The following is an 18,772-nucleotide window of genomic DNA, read 5'->3' as shown; positions in this document are numbered from 1 at the left end:
GGGTCATTGAGTATGTTGTCTTTGAGATTTTATACTGTTTTATGCAGGCTTATGATGGAAACACTCATTCCTGTCATCTTACCTATATGTAATCCTACCATGTTTAGTATCTATGACTTCGCTTTCTGATGATCTAAACGAGAGTGTATATTATATGTTGGCACATAGGCAATATATTAGTGTTCTTAGAATGATTAGTAATTTTGATTCAAGTTCCATTTGCAAATTACCATGCTCTCACACAAAGGGTCATAAAAATCCCCAGTATTTCCAACCTCCCGCTTGGGACGTCAGCCTTTCTCATTGGACAAGCCATCTTGAGAGGCGTGAATCTTCTCAGACATTAAAGGCCTCACACCAGGGACCCGCTCAGAGTCTGTGATTTGGTTGAATTCTGAGAAGATGAAAATGTGAGCAATAACGCTCCAGGACATCCTAAGTTCGTGCCAGGCTTTGGCCTTGACTTTTCCATTCACCAAGATTCTCTGACTCAAACTGGTTCTTTTTCATCAACCAACTTCAGCAAAGATCAACTTGAACCTTTGGACTGCATCAAGCCTTTCTTTCAGACAGACGAGACATGCAAGTATCAAACATAGTCTTATTAATTGATACATTAGGTATCATCTGCACCTTTTTACAAAGGTGTGTTTGAAACAAGAATCTGATGTTTCCTTCAGGCGGTAGATCTGCTGAATATGCAAATGGTTCCATAAATTCATATTCTTATTTTCTCTCCTCTTTACTGAGTTAAGCTTTAACCCTTTCCTATACCAACTGTATGTGTGTGTGTGTGTGTGTATGTGTATGTTAGACTAGTTTCAGTGTTTATGTAGTATGTTAGATTAGTTTAAGTGTTTATGTACTTAATAAAGTCTTACTTGTATCACACTTGACGTTGTTAATTGTTTGCTCATAACTGGAGTCCCTAATCATGCAGATTTATGCTACAAGCTCTGTGTAGAGTTGTACAGTATGAAAGTTATTTCCCTTAACCAGGGAATTAACGTTCTTAGAATTGACAGACAGTTGACCCTGAGAGGTCAACTAAATATCTACAGCGGATCTAAATATTTATAATTAATTATAACTAGTTATGATTAATTATTCAGATTTCCCCATGAGCTGATTCGCTACACTGCCCTACACAAACAGTATATTGGTAATAGAAATGCATTACAATCTTTATATGCCAATTCTTTATATGTTTGGGATTCAAATCCCTCAGAATGAACAAAAATAGCACTATAATGGACATAAATATGGACTAAAATAAGTTTTAAAGCTAGATTTTTGTTCATGCTAGTGCAGTGACTCATTCAGTGTGTTTTGTTTTTGGCCATGCAAAATCTGATTGTTTTGATAAGTAATGACACACCTTTCCTTTTGTAGCAAACACTGTGCCTAATACACATTAATGCACATAAACTTAATACACCTTCACCCTACATGTGGAGCTGAAAAGATAAGATAAGTCCCAAGCACATGAATGAGCTAGTTGTATTTATGAGCAATACCAACGAATGCTGGCCTGATATTTGAATTATTTCTACTATTATGGTATTCCATTTTTTTTAGGGATTCAAATCCCTCAGAATGAACAAAAATAGCACTATAATGGACATAAATATGGACTAAAATAAGTTTTAAAGCTAGATTTTTGTTCATGCTAGTGCAGTGACTCATTCAGTGTGTTTTGTTTTTGGCCATGCAAAATCTGATTGTTTTGATAAGTAATGACACACCTTTCCTTTTGTAGCAAACACTGTGCCTAATACACATTAATGCACATAAACTTAATACACCTTCACCCTACATGTGGAGCTGAAAAGATAAGATAAGTCCCAAGCACATGAATGAGCTAGTTGTATTTATGAGCAATACCAACAAATGCTGGCCTGATATTTGAATTATTTCTACTATTATGGTATTCCATTTTTTTTTATCTTTTTGTCTCACAATTCAGTAACATTGGGAACTGTTCTATCAGCATTGTGAATTCTGTTAACATTTTGAAGAGTTACTGTACAGATCATACACTGAGCATTGTCGATCTGCAGTTCTTTAAGGACTGTCGATATTTAATTTTATCTAGTGTAAATTCACACAGAAAAAATCTATTACAGTGCCATCCCTCGTTGAAAGGGTTATTATCTCATGACAAATGTATTATTTATTTTAAAAACTATAAATAAATGAACATGCTGCTATTTCTAAATGTTAAATGTAAGTGCATGAGCAAAAATATCTAGCTGAGATATATTGTCCTACAGAAACATATTATAATGTCGAAATGTCTTTCATTCATTCAGGTGCTAATAAGCAACAGCATCCATTCTAAAATGGTAAAAGGGTCAGCTGATAATTTTGACCTCACTAGATACCGTTATCCTCTTACAGCCATACCACAGGAAGACGACTTTAGCCTGACATTAACTTTGGGATTGGTGTTGATTTGGGTTTTGGTGGTAGATTTGTGTCTCTCACAAAGTCGAAAAATACTGAATTATGAAATAGTATAATATTTAAATGGTTAGTTATTAATGAATTAATTAACAAATAAATTTGCGATATAAACATTGTAAGTTTAGTGTTGTATTTAATTCATTAAATTATTTTTATTACATTTTCTTTAATAAATAAATTACCAGTTATAGGGTTATATATGTGTGGGTTAGTAGGTTACTAGGATGACTAATAACCTAGTAACTAAGGTCTAGCACATGACTGTGAGAATTAAACTTTAAGGCGTGACATATTCACGTGAGCCTCTGAGAGAGAGAGGCAACAGTGCAGAGAAAATATTGCATAAACCAGCTACAAACAGCATTGAGAAGTGATTTTAAATATATAAAACCAGTTCTGCAAGAAAATTTATTTTGTTTAAATTAAATGATGAAACAAACAAACAGTATGTAACAAAGTCAATGATCTAGAAGGAAGAGGACGGGTCGGCTTGACTGCTGCTGCTGGTTTTTTTTCTTTTTAAGGAATACAAACAGTATGTCGTGCTACCAGCGCAGCTACAAACAGCATTGAGAAGTGATTTTAAATATATAAAACCAGTTCTGCAAGAAAATTTATTTTGTTTAAATTAAATGATGAAACAAACAAACAGTATGTAACAAAGTCAATGATCTAGAAGGAAGAGGACGGGTCGGCTTGACTGCTGCTGGTGTTTTTTTTTCTTTTTAAGGAATACAAACAGTATGTCGTGCTACCAGCGCTCAAATAACACAATGCATAAGCAATATACATGGGGCTCTCCAGAGCAAACAATCTCCACACACACGTGCACCAGTCAGCAGTCTGTCCCTCTCTGTCAGCTTTCTCATTCCCCGGACTCTTTATATGGCCTCTCCATGCCAATTACTGGAACAAGACACAGGTGTTTGTCATTTGCATTTGACCCGCTTACTCACTGCTCGTCTCCCAACTATCGCCTTGTTCAAATACCCACACTTGTGGTCTTTGCACTTGACCACTTATATGACGTATTTCCTGTATTTGGCTCAAGTGTTCAAGTGAGCATGAAGACCACAAGTGTGTGTCGAACTTTTCATTACCTGATGGGACACACTTGTAGTGTGGAGGAAGCCAGCCATAGCCATCTGTACACCTGGTCTGTGGACCACCTGGAATTTAAAAGGATGTAAAGCCAGATACCAACGAGTGAGCCGCGCATTGGTATCCTTCATGCGGTGGAGCCACTGCAGAGGGGCGTGGTCCGAACAGAGAGTGAACTCCCGTCCCAGGAGATAATATCGGAGGGTGAGGACAGCCCACCTGATGGCCAAAGACTCCTTCTCTGTGGTGCTGTACTTAGTGTCTCTCTTCTGTCCACTGGACCGGATCTGGTGCTTTCTTTTTAGTGAGATCAGTCAGAGGGCTGGTAAGGTCCAAATAATTAGCCACAGACCTTCTATAATATCCCGCCAGCTCTAGGAACTGTCTCACCTCCTTTTTAGTCTTAGGTCTCAGACAAGTTGCAACCGCTGCAGTCTTATTAATTTGGGGACGCACTTGTCCGTGACCCAAGTGGAAGCCCAGATACCTGACCTCCACAAGCCCAACTGCACATTTCTTCGGGTTGGCTGTGAGTCCAGCCACTCTCAGCGCTCTCAGAACAGCCCTAAATGCTCCATATGACGCTGCCAGTCATTGCTATAGATGATGATGTAATCTAAATAGGCAGCCTCATATGCAGCATGGGGCTGGAGAATACTGTCCATGAGTCGCTGAAAAGTGGCCAGCGCTCCGAACAACCCGAACGGAAGTGTAACGAATTGGTGCAATCCAAACGGTGTTGTGAAGGCTGTCTTTTCTTTAGATACAGGCGATAAGGGGATCTGCCCATATCTTTTTGTTAAATCCAGTGTTGAATAAAAACGAGCTGTGCCCAGCCGATCAAGCAGTTTGTCAACTTGCGGCATTGGATACACGTCGAATTTCGACACAGCATTTACTTTGCGGTAATCCACACAGAATCTAACAGAGCCGTCCGTCTTAGGAACTAAAACTATCGGGCTCGCCCAATCACTGTTGGATTCTTCTATTACCCCATTTTGAGCATCGCCTCTAATTCAGTCTGAACCACTTTTTTCTTGTGTTCGGGTAAACGATACGGTGGACTGCGCACTACTATGCCTGGCTTGGTCTCAATATGGTGCTGAATGAGATTCGTTTGACCAGGTAGGGGTGAGAACTCATCTGCAAATTCTGCCTGCAACTTGGCCACATCAGTGAGCTGGGAGGGCGAGCGATGATCTCCTCCCGGGGCCAGAGTGAGAGATTGAGGTTTAGTGCTCACCTCTGGCCCGAGATCATCTTCTCCACTCACTACCGTCACCAGCATCACTGACTCTGCCTCGTTCCATTTTTTTCAGGAGGTTGAGGTGATTCTTTGACGTGCCCCGCTCCTATCTGTTCATACAACCTCATAATTGAGATCTCTGATGTGCCGTGTGACCTCCAACGGTCCTTGCCACTTCACAATAACTTAGAACTCGAAGTTGGAAGGAATACAAGCACTTTATCTCCCGGTGCAAATTTTCTTAAGCTGGTTCCCCTGTTGTACAGCCTGCTTTGTTTGTCCTGAGCCTGTAACAAATTCTCCATAGATAGCCGTGTGGAGTTTTGTTCTCAGGTCCATTACATACTGAATTTCATTTTTACTTTGAGAAGCTCAAAGGGGGGAAACCCCATGGAGGCTTTCGGGACCTCCCGCACAGCGAACAAGAGGGGTTCCAACCATTTATCCCAATTTTTGGCGTCCTCGTGAATAAACTTACGAATCATGGTTTTTAAAGTGCAATTAAATTGTTCCACCAGTCCGTCCGTTTGTGGGAGATAGACACTGGTGCGAATCGATTTACTGCCCAATAATTCGTACAGTTTGCGTAATGTACGTGACATAAGCGCCGTGCCTTGGTCAGTGAGGATCACTTTCGGGATCCCCACTCAGGAGATTAATTGAAATCGTAACACTCTTGGCGGAGATTCTGCGAAGCGCCACTGCCTCGGGATATCGTGTTGCATAGTCCACCAGCACTAAATGCAAAACGATGCCCTCTTGCGGCTAGTTCTAATGGCCCGATGAGGTCCATCCCAATTCTTTCGAAGGGGACCTGCATTAACGGCAGAGGGCGCAAAGACGTTTTTGGGGAGGCCAGTGGATTTACCAGCTGACATTCATGACAATACACGCACCACCTGCACATGTTCTCGTAAATGCCCGGCCAAAAAAAAAAATGGGCCATGAGACGATTTAGTGTTGTTGTTTGACCTAAATGTCCAACCATGATATTACAATGAGCCACCTGGAAAAGCATTTCCTGACGGCTTTTTGGCACTAATAACTGTGTTGTATCTTTCTTTGTCTGAGCATCTTGGGTCACTCGATACAACCGGTCTTTTATAATCGCAAAATATGGATAGGAATTCAGACGAGCAGGTTGGAGAGGTTGACCGTCGATATAACAGACCTGTTCAAAAGCATGGTTTTCATGACTCATCCTGAGACTGTTCCAGAGAAAAATCATCGTGCCCTGAGAGGGTCAGCCTCTCGATTTCACTCTGTTCCCCTGGTACAGATCTCAGTGGTCCCCATTCAACCTCTCCCACCTGCATGAGTGCCCTCCTTCCCTGCTTTTTCTTTTTCCAAGAGACATCCGCACAATCATCCCAATAATTCACTAAAAGCAGGCCAATTAGTTCCCAGAATTAGCGGATGTCGGAGGTTCGGGTTAACTGCGACCTCTACACTATGATTTTGTCCCCTAAATTGAATAACAGCGGACATTAAAGGATATTTCACCACATCCCCGTGCACACATCTGAATCTGTATCTGAACCAAGCGGCCTGTATCCAATGCCTCGGGCTGAATCAGGCTTTGATGGATAGAGATTTGGTTACATCCTGAATTCACCAGAGCCTGATAGGTACCCCCCTTAATACTCACAGGTATTTGCTACCAGCCAGCCTGACCGGGGGCAGCCTGCTGGGCATCCGGGACCCGGATCATTGTCCCCACCTCCATCATAAGACACCTGTCAATAAAATGCTCCGGGTCCCCGCAACACCAACAGGCCAGCCCAGACCTCCCCGCTGCTCTAGTGGTGGGTAGTGGGTCAAATGATTGGCGTGGAGAGAGCGGGGAAACGGAAGGTCCCAGCCGCAGTCAGCCCCACCCCCTTGGGCAGAGCTCTCGGACCAGCAGCATAACCCGGTCCGGTCCCACCCCGCCCTCGGGGCAGGACTCGTGAAGGACCTGAATGACGGGACCTGGGAAGAGGGACAGGTCGAGAAAGAGAAAATAAAGGGAAAGAGAGAGACAGCTGGAAGGGATTCGCCGACCCCAGGGCACGCCACCATCTGATCCTCCGCCAATTGAATGGCTGAGTCTAGCGACATCGGTCGGTGGCACTGGACCCACTCTGCCATCTTCTTTGGCAGCCGAGTGATGAACTGCTCCAGTACCACACGGTCGATGATGCGTTCGACGTCGCTTTCCTCAGCCAGTAGCCATTTGCGACATGAGTCCCGGAGCCGTTGCGCCATCACGAAGGGTCGGCCGCTCTCGCCCAGGTCAAGCAAACGGAATCGCTGGTGATTTTGCTGCGGGCTTCGGCCGACCCGCTGGATGATGGCTCTTTTGAGGTCGTCGAAGTCCAGGAGGTTCTGTACGGGCAATTGCTGAGCAGCCACCTGCGCTTTCCCTGACAACAGTGGTATCAGGCGCATCAGCCATTGCTCTCGTGGCTACCCACCGGTTTCTGCTGTTTTTTTAAAACAGATCCAGGAAGGCTTCGGGTTCATCCTGAATAACAGCGGACATTAAAGGATATTTCACCACATCCCCGTGCACACATCTGAATCTGTATCTGAACCAAGCGGCCTGTATCCAATGCCTCGGGCTGAATCAGGCTTTGATGGATAGAGATTTGGTTACATCCTGAATTCACCAGAGCCTGATAGGTACCCCCCTTAATACTCACAGGTATTTGCTACCAGCCAGCCTGACCGGGGGCAGCCTGCTGGGCATCCGGGACCCGGATCATTGTCCCCACCTCCATCATAAGACACCTGTCAATAAAATGCTCCGGGTCCCCGCAACACCAACAGGCCAGCCCAGACCTCCCCGCTGCTCTAGTGGTGGGTAGTGGGTCAAATGATTGGCGTGGAGAGAGCGGGGAAACGGAAGGTCCCAGCCGCAGTCAGCCCCACCCCCTTGGGCAGAGCTCTCGGACCAGCAGCATAACCCGGTCCGGTCCCACCCCGCCCTCGGGGCAGGACTCGTGAAGGACCTGAATGACGGGACCTGGGAAGAGGGACAGGTCGAGAAAGAGAAAATAAAGGGAAAGAGAGAGACAGCTGGAAGGGATTCGCCGACCCCAGGGCACGCCACCATCTGATCCTCCGCCAATTGAATGGCTGAGTCTAGCGACATCGGTCGGTGGCACTGGACCCACTCTGCCATCTTCTTTGGCAGCCGAGTGATGAACTGCTCCAGTACCACACGGTCGATGATGCGTTCGACGTCGCTTTCCTCAGCCAGTAGCCATTTGCGACATGAGTCCCGGAGCCGTTGCGCCATCACGAAGGGTCGGCCGCTCTCGCCCAGGTCAAGCAAACGGAATCGCTGGTGATTTTGCTGCGGGCTTCGGCCGACCCGCTGGATGATGGCTCTTTTGAGGTCGTCGAAGTCCAGGAGGTTCTGTACGGGCAATTGCTGAGCAGCCACCTGCGCTTTCCCTGACAACAGTGGTATCAGGCGCATCAGCCATTGCTCTCGTGGCTACCCACCGGTTTCTGCTGTTTTTTTAAAACAGATCCAGGAAGGCTTCGGGTTCATCCTGAGCCCCCATCTTGTTCAGCGGCAGGTGGGGGGCCGGGGTCTGCTCCGCTGCTGCTTCTGCCCGAACCTCCCGGTCCATCCAGCTCCGGAACCTCCTGTTGCTCATGGATAATAGCCTGCAAGCGACACTACTGGTCACTCCGCATATCCAGTAACGCTTAGTGTTATTCTTGATGGAGGACTGCGAGGGATGAGATGACATCCACAAATGACGTACTTGTCAGAGTTTGCATGACAGTGGCGGCTCTCCTGCTTCCTTCCCGGATTTCGGCACCAGTGTAACAAAGTCAATGATCAAGGAGGAAGAGGACGGGGTTGGCTTGACTGCTGCTGCTGGTTTTATTTCGTTTTAAGTAATACAAACAGAATGTTGTGCTACCAGCACTCAAAAATAACACAATGCATAAGCAATATACATGGGGCTCTCCAGAGCAAACAATCTCCACACACACATGCACCAGTCAGCAGTCTGTCCCTCTCTGTCAGCTTTCTCATTCCCCGGTCTCTTTATACGGTCTCTCCACGCCAATTACTGGAACAAGACTCAGGTGTTTGTCATTTGCATTTGACCCACTTACTCACTGCTCATCTCCCAACTCTCTCTGCAAAAATCTGTAAAATAAACTTTTAAATTTCAGCCTGTACCGTTGCTTTGTGTAAAATACAAAATACACATTTGTGTTGTAAAAAATGTAACGCTTTAACACTTATTAGCTAAGTAAAATGCATTATTTGGATATTTTGATTTAATAAATAAATATAGTGGTAAAATACTTATAAAAAAAACTATAAAACCAACAACTGGTCAGTAGTAACAGGCAGTTCTCTGTGAATCGGGTGAAAACACGGTGACCTGTATAGTTTGACTGATTTTTAAAAGTCCATATCAATGTTAAAACCACCCCTACGCCCTGGGTATGAATGATATTCATAGGCTTTAATATCAGGGTGAGGATGTAACAGCTGGCTCTGCTTAGCAAGAACAACTGATAAAACTACCATTCGTTCTCCCAACTGAGGGAATGAGAACAATTGTGCAATATATTTCTTTTTTTACAGTATATATTTATTTCTTACTTTTATTTCTTAGTGATAAAACATTCACAGGATATCAGATTTCCTGTGCCCAGAGAGTCTCTTTACACCACTGCAGTACAGAAGAACACAGGAAGTTGCTTTGGCAGGCCGGGAATGATAGAGCTGGATGGACGTGGTGGAACCCTGTAGAGAGAACAGTGAGAACAATGAAGGAAATGAGGACAACGCACATTGACGCGTGAGCAGAGAACTCAGCCTGCTGTGCCACGTATCACCCAGCTTGCCCTGCACAGGTGTGTTGTCAGCTTGCAAGGGACCTGGCCTGCTGCAAACCAGCTGCCAAGGGACATCCATGATGGGGTGCACCACTGTTTGAGACAGCCGAGAGAGGGAATGGCGTGCCGCTTCCCGAGATCATCCCGGCGCTCACCCAGAACGTGTTCATCACTCATCAGTGTGACATAGAAAACCATATGGCCGCATGCTGAGAGATACGGCTTTAGAGAGAGGGGGGAAGAGAAGCGTTTATGAGTAACCTGGAAGAGTGCGAAAGAGCTGTAGGTGTGCGCTGAGAGGGAGATAAGAACACGCCGGAGATGAACACATTTCTAGTGTATTAGTATAACTGTGATTTTTCTTTTGTATTTTTCCACTGTCCCATTTAGACAGTCATACCCAGGAGCTAAAATTAATTTTAAAAAGTTAGTTAATAAAGAAAATAATATTTTTAGAATTAATTAATTAATTAATTAATTAATTTAGACTTTGTAAAAGATGTAGGTCCACTGGAGCTGAAATTAACTTGAGAAAAGACAAGAAAAGAAAAGAAAAGAAAAGGAAATAAAATAACTATTTTAGATTCTTGAGTGTATGGATAATTTGTATGTTTAAATTAATGTTTGTTTGTTCGTTGGTTCATTCATTCTTTTATTATATTATTTCTATAAAAAAATTGAGATGGTCCTCACTGCAGAACACAAGATCCAGGGGGCAAGGTTGGATCCAGATCCAAGTCCGGCCACCTTATATATACCTAAACCTACCCATCTCCACCCCCTGATCCCTAAACCCACCCATCTCCACCCCTAAAGCTACCATCTCCACCCCCTAGATGTGGACCCAACCCCGCCCCCTGGATCTTTGTTCTGCAGTGAGGGGCTACTGAAAAAATTGGCAATGGATTGACAATGAGCAGACATAAGCAGCATTCTTGTGTGAATTATATTTTAAATCATTCTTGCATACAGTTATTGTATTTAGTACATTTACACTGCATATACATTTGGCAAAAAAGGTAATGTTTCATAAATAAGATCCATTGTTATTTTGTTAGTAATATATTAGTTTCAGTGCCGAATGTGCAGAATGTTACATTTATTTATTTATTTTCTGCACGTAGTTAAAAGAGGCAGAGGTTACAGTTTCTTTGTCTTCTTTGTACTTTGCTTACAACAACGAGGGTCGACTTCACAGTTCTTCTCCAATTATGCATTACGTTACATGTTAATAAAGTTCATGAACAACTTGAAATTAACATATTGTTATTTATACTTTGGGTTATTGCAAGTAATTAGAAACATCATAAAAGACAGCATTTAAGTATGTTATTAATAGTGTAGAATAAAAGTAGAATGAAAGGTCTTCCAGTGTACACCAAGCAACTCACAGCATGAGGAAAGGAAATTATGTTAGCTCTATAGTGTTACAGTGTTCACACATCTAGATGTACTTGGTCTTTTAAAAAGGACTTGTGTTCCCTGGCTGTTTTATGCTCAGTAATCATTGGGGCGGATGACTCTCCTGAGATGGCTGCTCATATGATTAACTATCCTGCTTCACTTTAATGCCTGACAACTAGATGTATCGAAGGCATCCATTGGCTCATTCAACATTAAACCCTTCCAAATGTTAGCAGCAGGAACAAGATGACTTATGAGGCCATTTTAGTTTATTTTCCATTGCTCAAGGTTTGAGCTTTGTAGACCCTGTTACATGTCTTTGGAAACTATGACTGTGTTGTAGTTGCATAAAAATTGTCTACAATTTTGTACAATACAAACCAAGCATATCAAGCAATATTAAACAACAACTAAGTGTGGGAATTCCTGTAGGATTTTGTTTGAATTAATAATGTCCTACAGCTGTTTGAAATGAAAGGCTGAAGCGAGTGTGATGTACTCTGTGCAGTGAACAGATTGCATATGCAGTCTGTTCTTATGCTGTCAGCTGCTTTAAATCACATGCTGCAGTCGAAGAGCTCTCATTAAACCCACATAACACCTGGATGCTAGATGTGTTCTTTGGAGTAAGTTAGATATGTATATCAGATCACTTTTATTACTGAGAGATCGCTATTTCGTAGCTTGAGAGAGTTCTCATTTAATGATCAATTTCATGTTAGATGCTTCCCATAAAATTCTTTATCAGAAATAAAATAGACACCAATGAAGCATTTCATGACATTGTAAGAAAGAAGTGTGCTTAGTTATATGGAATGTGGAATTGTATCGTACAGCAGATCTTAAAAGTATATATTTTAATAAATTGTACTTGCATAATACAATATTAAAGGGGTCATAGGATGTGATATACATTTTTCCTTTCTCTTTAAAGTGTTACAAGCTCTTGGTGCATAAAGAAGATCTGTAAAGTTGCAAAGTCTAAAGTCTCAAATCCAAATATATATTCTTTATAAAAGTTAAGAGTCAACCACGCCTACCTAAAACGGCTCATTCTAACACGCCCCCACATGTCTATGTCACGATGTGGGAAGATTTGCATAACGCCGCCCAAATGTTCACGCAAAGAAAGAAGGCGTAACTTTTATTCTCGCTGTAGTATTGTTGCTGCCGCCATGTTGTGGAGACGCTGTGTGTTTCGTTGTGAAAGTGAAACTACTTTGTTTGGCCTTCCAAAAGAGGACGATATCCGCTTCGTCATGCCTAGAGCTGATCCGTGCTGGTCGCTGAGGAAATACATCAACTTCGCGCTGTGGATCGCCGGATCGGCTTTCACCGTGGACGAAGCGGAGTCCAGCCTGGGGTTGTCACATGTGGTTGCCACAAGCCCGCCAGACGCTCACTCTAGCCGCTCCTTCATCGAATTTTGTTTACGTGGCGCGATGCAACGCATAAAAAGACAGTATAAGTCATTATAATCAGTAATTATGTCCCCATTGGATGCAACAAATGCCTCGTTTATAATGGGTTTTAATGTTTTTGTCTCGTCGCTCCGGCCGGACAGGGCATCATAGTATGGTAGGGGCGTAACATTTCCGTCACACGCTTGAGGTATTTGGCCAATCACAATGCACTGGGTAGCTGGCCAATCAGAGCACACCTCGCTTTTCAGACCGATGAGCTTTGTAAAAATCGACGTGTTTCAGAAAGGCGGGGCATAGAGGAGAAACAATAATGTACAGTATGTGGGAAATAATGTGTTTTTTAACCTTAAACCGCATAAACACATATCATTACACCAAATACTTATACTTACCAAATAATTACCAAATACTTATTGTAAGGTGTCCTTGTTACAGTATAATTATACATTTAAGTACCGAGTAATATTAATTAACTACATGTAATTACTATAGGATTAGGGTTAGGATTAGAGTTTGGTTTAGGGTTACTTGCATGTAATTATGCACAATTTATTGTTATTATAATGGTAAGTACATGTAACTTATAACAAGGACACTTTTAAATAAAGTGTTGGGGGGGAGCATATTTTCATGACTGTTTCTTAATATACTTAGGTACATTTTTAAAAAGTGATTTGTAATAATGTCAAATTAAAAGTTTTAATTTGAAAGTTTAACTTAATAAACTTGTCATGATTTGAAGAAATGCACTTATTTTGATTTGTTGACTAACATACTAAAGCACATGTAAAGTACTAATTATAATTTAGAAACTGTAGTTTGTTATGTGATATTATGTTTAAAGTTAAAGTTTTAAAGTGGTGGTTGACTGCGATTTCACATTTTTAACGTTAGTTAGTGTGCAATGTTGCTGTTTGAGCATAAACAATATCTGCAATGTTGCGGCGCTGAAAGTTCAATGCAAACAGAGATATAAAATTCTGGCAGTTTAATGCCTACAAAAATGGCTCGTAGGGACTACAACCCAGATAAACCCCGCCCCCAGGAACATGCAGTAAAGGGGGTGAGACCATGCTGCTTTAGAGAAGAGGAGGAGAAAACTAGGGGTGCATGTAAAAATCCATTCATATATGAATCACAATTATGTCTTCTAACGATTCTAATGGATTCGCAAGTTTCAAAATCAATGTTCTAAAGCAGCAGTTCTTTATACTGTTCCTCGCATCCCCCTGCTCTGCACATGCTCTGAATCTCTCTCTCTCTCTCTCTCTCTCATTCAGATCATCAGCTCAACTCCAACAAGGAACTGTTCCATTTATACACGAGAAGCATTATACATGGACGCGCTTGTGGTTGCCGTAGTGTATTAAAGCTTTAATCAAGATAAAACCGTATATTAAAAGCTAACAGAAGCAATAGCATTTACAAATAACAGCGTATCTAAAATATGAGACAACAACAAACAAAACACATACCATTAAGAGCTGTGCTTGCACAGGTTCTGCGTGATCCTCTTCACTAATATCCTCTGCATCTCAATCGGGCTCAAACTGATAAGCAATATTGACGACGCCATTGTTTGTGTAGAATAATGGTAAATTATGTGAAAAAATAATGAATTTTTTTTTTTTAGACGTCACCCCGTAAACACAATCAAGCCTAGAAAAAAACAAAAACAGTCAACCACCCCTTTAACTTTACTTACTTTATAATTAGAAATGTGTAATTACAAATATATTTAAGTAGATGTTTTTGTAGTATCTGTAGTTTCTGTAGTGTTAATAGAAATTTCATTAAAGTATATTTAGTTTACATTAATGCTAAGTTTAGTTGACCAAAAATACACTTTAACCATATTTCAAAAACAGCAGAAGTAATTATGAAATTACATAAAAATCACTCTAACTGCGTTTACTATAAGTGTAAACTATTATGCATGCAATTAACGTTCAATTAAGTGCCCGAAAACATTACATTCAGTTCCCACTTAAGTATGTTCTTTTTAAAGTATATTATTTCAATAGGAGCTACTTTATTTATTTGGCTAAAGTGTTCCTCTTTTTCACTGGTAATAGCAAGAGTGTAGAGATATAAAATGAATGTGGATATCATTGTTCAGATCATTTGGTCTTTGGTGTTCGAATTCATGCTGAGATCCCTGACTTCTGCAGACTTCACTTTTAGTGTTTTAGTAAATCTGAGCAGAGTTTGAGAAGTTGAGATCTATTCTAAAACATCAGAAGAGACACGTGAGATTACTGGGTCTGTTTCTTATGAGAAATAAAGAGAGAGAGAGATAGAAGCAAAGGTCTCAGTTTGTACTGTTTAATCTCATTACTTTATGAGTAATGTATTTCTCTCATTTGAGATTTCTTTCAGTTGTATGTAGTGAAATTCCTAATGATTTTATATTAGGTACTCCCAATTTTCAGTGTCAGAAAGACATACTTGACTTTTACCCAATATCTCACTGGGGTCATATCTTTCAATCTGACAAGCAGCAACAGCAAACATTACAGTGTTCACAGATCTGCTCTAAATTTCAGGTCTCTAATTACCTCTATTGTTTCTTTCTGAACAACCACAACTGAAACTTGAAACTGAAACTAAAAAAAAAATAATTCTAATAGTGCCTAATTATATTTTCATCCATGTGGCAATAAAAAGTAAATCATGCATTTTTAATCAATAGTAGAATGAAATGATTAGGGAAATGCAACAAATGCTTTTTTGAAAATGAAACAGTGAGCAAATAAAAAATGTTTTATATGTTATTATCACAGGAACCCTTCTGGTGGAGAACATGCAGATAAATGGGAGAGCAGAAGACCCTGACAGGACCATTTCTTTATCATTACGGGACAACCACGACTACTGGGTCATTCTGGACCCGGTCAAGCAACGCCTGTATCTCAACAGCACCGGACGACTTCTGGACCGAGATGTAATTATTTGCTATACAAGTCTGAAACAATCATTGCATGCAAGTGGTGCAGAAATCATATATTTTTTTAAATATATACATGCATGTGTGTGTATTTATATATACATAATAAATATACACAGCACACATACATAAATTATGTAAACAAACTTTTATTTTGGATGCGATTAATTGCGATTAATCGTTTGACAGCACTAATAATAACACTTCTTCCAGTAAAATGTCTTCTCACATCAAAATCCACCAATATGTATATAGTTTTGGACTATGTTTACTTGTAAATGGTGCTGGATCTGTGCATATTTCTCTCCTAATTCAGACGAGATCACTTTTTCACTGTAGAAATCAATATTATGGATAGAGGACTTGTATTTTAGCCAGAAGCAATGCTTTGGCGTTAAAAACGTGCAGCTTTTTGCTTCAAAAATACATTAATTGATTATCGTGATGTCTGACGGCACCCATTCACTGCAGAGGATCCATTATTGAGCTATATCTGCCTTTAATTCTCAGGTGAACAATTCCTTTAAACATGGAAATAAAACACGAACCTGTTAAGTATTTTTTTAAATCTTAAAATTGCTTTGCTGATAATATAACTAGTAATATAACTAGTAATGAAAAAAAAATAAAAAATCCACTGGTGGTCTCAGACTTTTGGACCCTCTCTGTCCAAAAGAGGTCTTTTGGTTCAATCAGAACTATGATAAAACAAAAAAGTTCCTCTCTTTTGCTTCAAAATCTGTTGTTCACAGCATGCACTTTGTAATGGGCTTCATAATAGAATGCAAGCAAATGGTCATTTTCCGGTTGGTCTGCTGAATGCACACCATGCAAATTAACTTTCTCGATTTGTCTCTTTTATTTTTGTCTTTCAGCCTCCCTCCTACATTCAGTCCATTGTGGTGCAGGTTCAGTGTACTAATGAGCTTGTTGGCACGGTGATCCTACACGAGGTGCGGATAGTCGTACGAGATCGAAACGACAACACCCCACGCTTTCAGCAGCCGCGCTACTATGTAGCGATTAATGAGGTGAGTTTCTATTTAGCAGGGCCTCTTTTGTTCTTCTTCTGTAGTTGTAATGACTTTTTCATGAGTTACTTTTCTACAGTTTCTGGAGAGCATCTACGTCACCAACATTCTGGAGCACACGTTATTAGAAGTTTGCAGGAGTGAGTTGCTTTAGCTAAAACTGAACACTTGCCAGCTGTAATTGGAAATTCAATCAGTGGATTGTGTCAGTGTGATGGTTTACCCACGACGGGGGTTATTTTGCGGTAAATGAATTGCAGTTGTGGGCTTTGGAGCTGAAGCATTTAGCTGTTAACGTTTCTCTGTCTTTGACTGCTGTGTAATTACTCCAGGAGTGCTGTAGCTCACTGAATAAATATTCTGCCCCTCTATTTTTGCTTCCCAATTCACAGAAGTTAAAGTCCATATATTCTTTCATATATTCTGGAGAACTACTAAGAACTACTCTATACAGGTTCATAATTAATGTGAATGATGCATAATGTATAATTAATTCTAAAGAGAAGATCATGATAATCCACTAGTAATGACTCAAGTATTACCAAATCCTTCTAAAGGAACTACTAATTACTTGGATCAGTATTCTAAAGTGAAAAGCATGACAACTCCCTAATATTGGCTGAGGTCATTGTAAGCGTTTGAGATATATGTAAGGCTTTGGATAGTAATGACTCATGTGTTACTGCATCCTTCTGAAGAAATTACTAATTATTTGGATCAGTATTCTAAAGTGAAAAGCATGACAACTCCCTAATATTGGCTGAGGTCATTGTAAGCGTTTGAGATATATGTAAGGCTTTGGATAGTAATGACTCATGTGTTACTGCATCCTTCTGAAGAAATTACTAATTATTTGGATCAGTATTCTAAAGTGAAAAGCATGACAACTCCCTAATATTGGCTGAGGTCATTGTAAGCGTTTGAGATATATGTAAGGCTTTGGATAGTAATGACTCATGTGTTACTGCATCCTTCTGAAGAAATTACTAATTATTTGGATCAGTATTCTAAAGTGAAAAGCATGACAACTCCCTAATATTGGCTGAGGTCATTGTAAGCGTTTGAGATATATGTAAGGCTTTGGATAGTAATGACTCATGTGTTACTGCATCCTTCTGAAGAAATTACTAATTATTTGGATCAGTATTCTAAAGTGAAAAGCATGACAACTCCCTAATATTGGCTGAGGTCATTGTAAGCGTTTGAGATATATGTAAGGCTTTGGATAGTAATGACTCATGTGTTACTGCATCCTTCTGAAGAAATTACTAATTATTTGGATCAGTATTCTAAAGTGAAGTTCATGGTGACCCACTAGTAATGATTTAAGTGTTACCAAATCTAGCAAAATTAATTACTAACCAAAAACCTCAAAAGTTTTCAATGACTTCAGTAATTACTAGGGAGTTATCACTATCTTCACTTTAGAATACTGATCTAAAAAAATAGTAATTCCTTTAGAAGGATGTAGTAACACTGAATAATTACTATCCAATACTTTACAAAACCCTCAAAAGCTTAGAATGATTTCAGTCATTACTAGAGAATTATCATGTTATTCACCTTAGAATACTGATCCAAATAATTAGTAATTCCGTTTCTGTTTCTAGTAATAATTAATTAATAATTAGTCATTCCATTTCTTTGCATTTTAATGTATCTTAATATTTTTGTGGTGGAAAATTTGATACAGTACCATTCAAAAGTGTGGTGTAAGAAGGATTTTCTTTTTTTAAGAAAATAAATCAATACTCATTTTACAGTAAAAACATTTCTAATGTTACGAAATATTTCTATATCAAATGAACACTGTTCTTTTGAACTTCATATTAATCAAATAATTCAAAATGTTTTCTATCAAAATATTAAACAGAACTAATTGTGTTTAACATTTATATTAATAAGAATAATAATTATGATTTATATATTAATATATTGTAATTAATGATATCGATATTTATGAATTATTCCAATAACAATTGCCAACACTTTTTTATTTTTTGTAAATGAAGTAAATGCAGTATTGGTGAGCATAATATACTTTTTTAAAGTTTTTTTTTTCCTCCAATTTTTTGACCGGTAATGTAAAGTACTACATTATTTTGTAAAAAAATTGTACTATCTATATGAGAAATATATGAGTCTATACTTACTGTCTATATGAGTAAGTCCTTTTTGTACAGTAATAGAGGTGAGATTTCTTATTGGGTTTGTATGAGCTGTCTGAAACGTGTATATTAGGTATATATATATATATATATATATATATATATATATATATATATATATATATATA

At 39.9% G+C, this 18,772-nt stretch overlaps 1 protein-coding gene across 1 annotated transcript in view; it reads left to right on the top strand.

Annotated features, from left to right (window-relative positions):
• Positions 1–18,772, top strand: part of LOC107593505 (protocadherin-15) — a gene marked incomplete at its 3' end in the record, with an annotated part of 149,335 nt that overhangs the window by 107,695 nt on the left and 22,868 nt on the right. Inside the window, exons 5-7 of the mRNA XM_016283242.1 lie at positions 15,282–15,442; positions 16,321–16,476; positions 16,556–16,606. Coding sequence (XP_016138728.1) covers positions 15,282–15,442; positions 16,321–16,476; positions 16,556–16,606 — 368 coding nt within the window. The remainder of the gene's footprint in view (positions 1–15,281; positions 15,443–16,320; positions 16,477–16,555; positions 16,607–18,772) is intronic.

This window comes from Sinocyclocheilus grahami, unplaced genomic scaffold (genome assembly GCF_001515645.1).
Source record: "Sinocyclocheilus grahami isolate Dianchi unplaced genomic scaffold, SAMN03320097.WGS_v1.1 scaffold172.1, whole genome shotgun sequence".
NCBI classification, from domain to species: domain Eukaryota; kingdom Metazoa; phylum Chordata; class Actinopteri; order Cypriniformes; family Cyprinidae; genus Sinocyclocheilus; species Sinocyclocheilus grahami.
The sequence above is the reverse complement of the archived record's forward strand: the minus strand, read 5'-3'. Positions and strand labels throughout refer to the sequence as shown.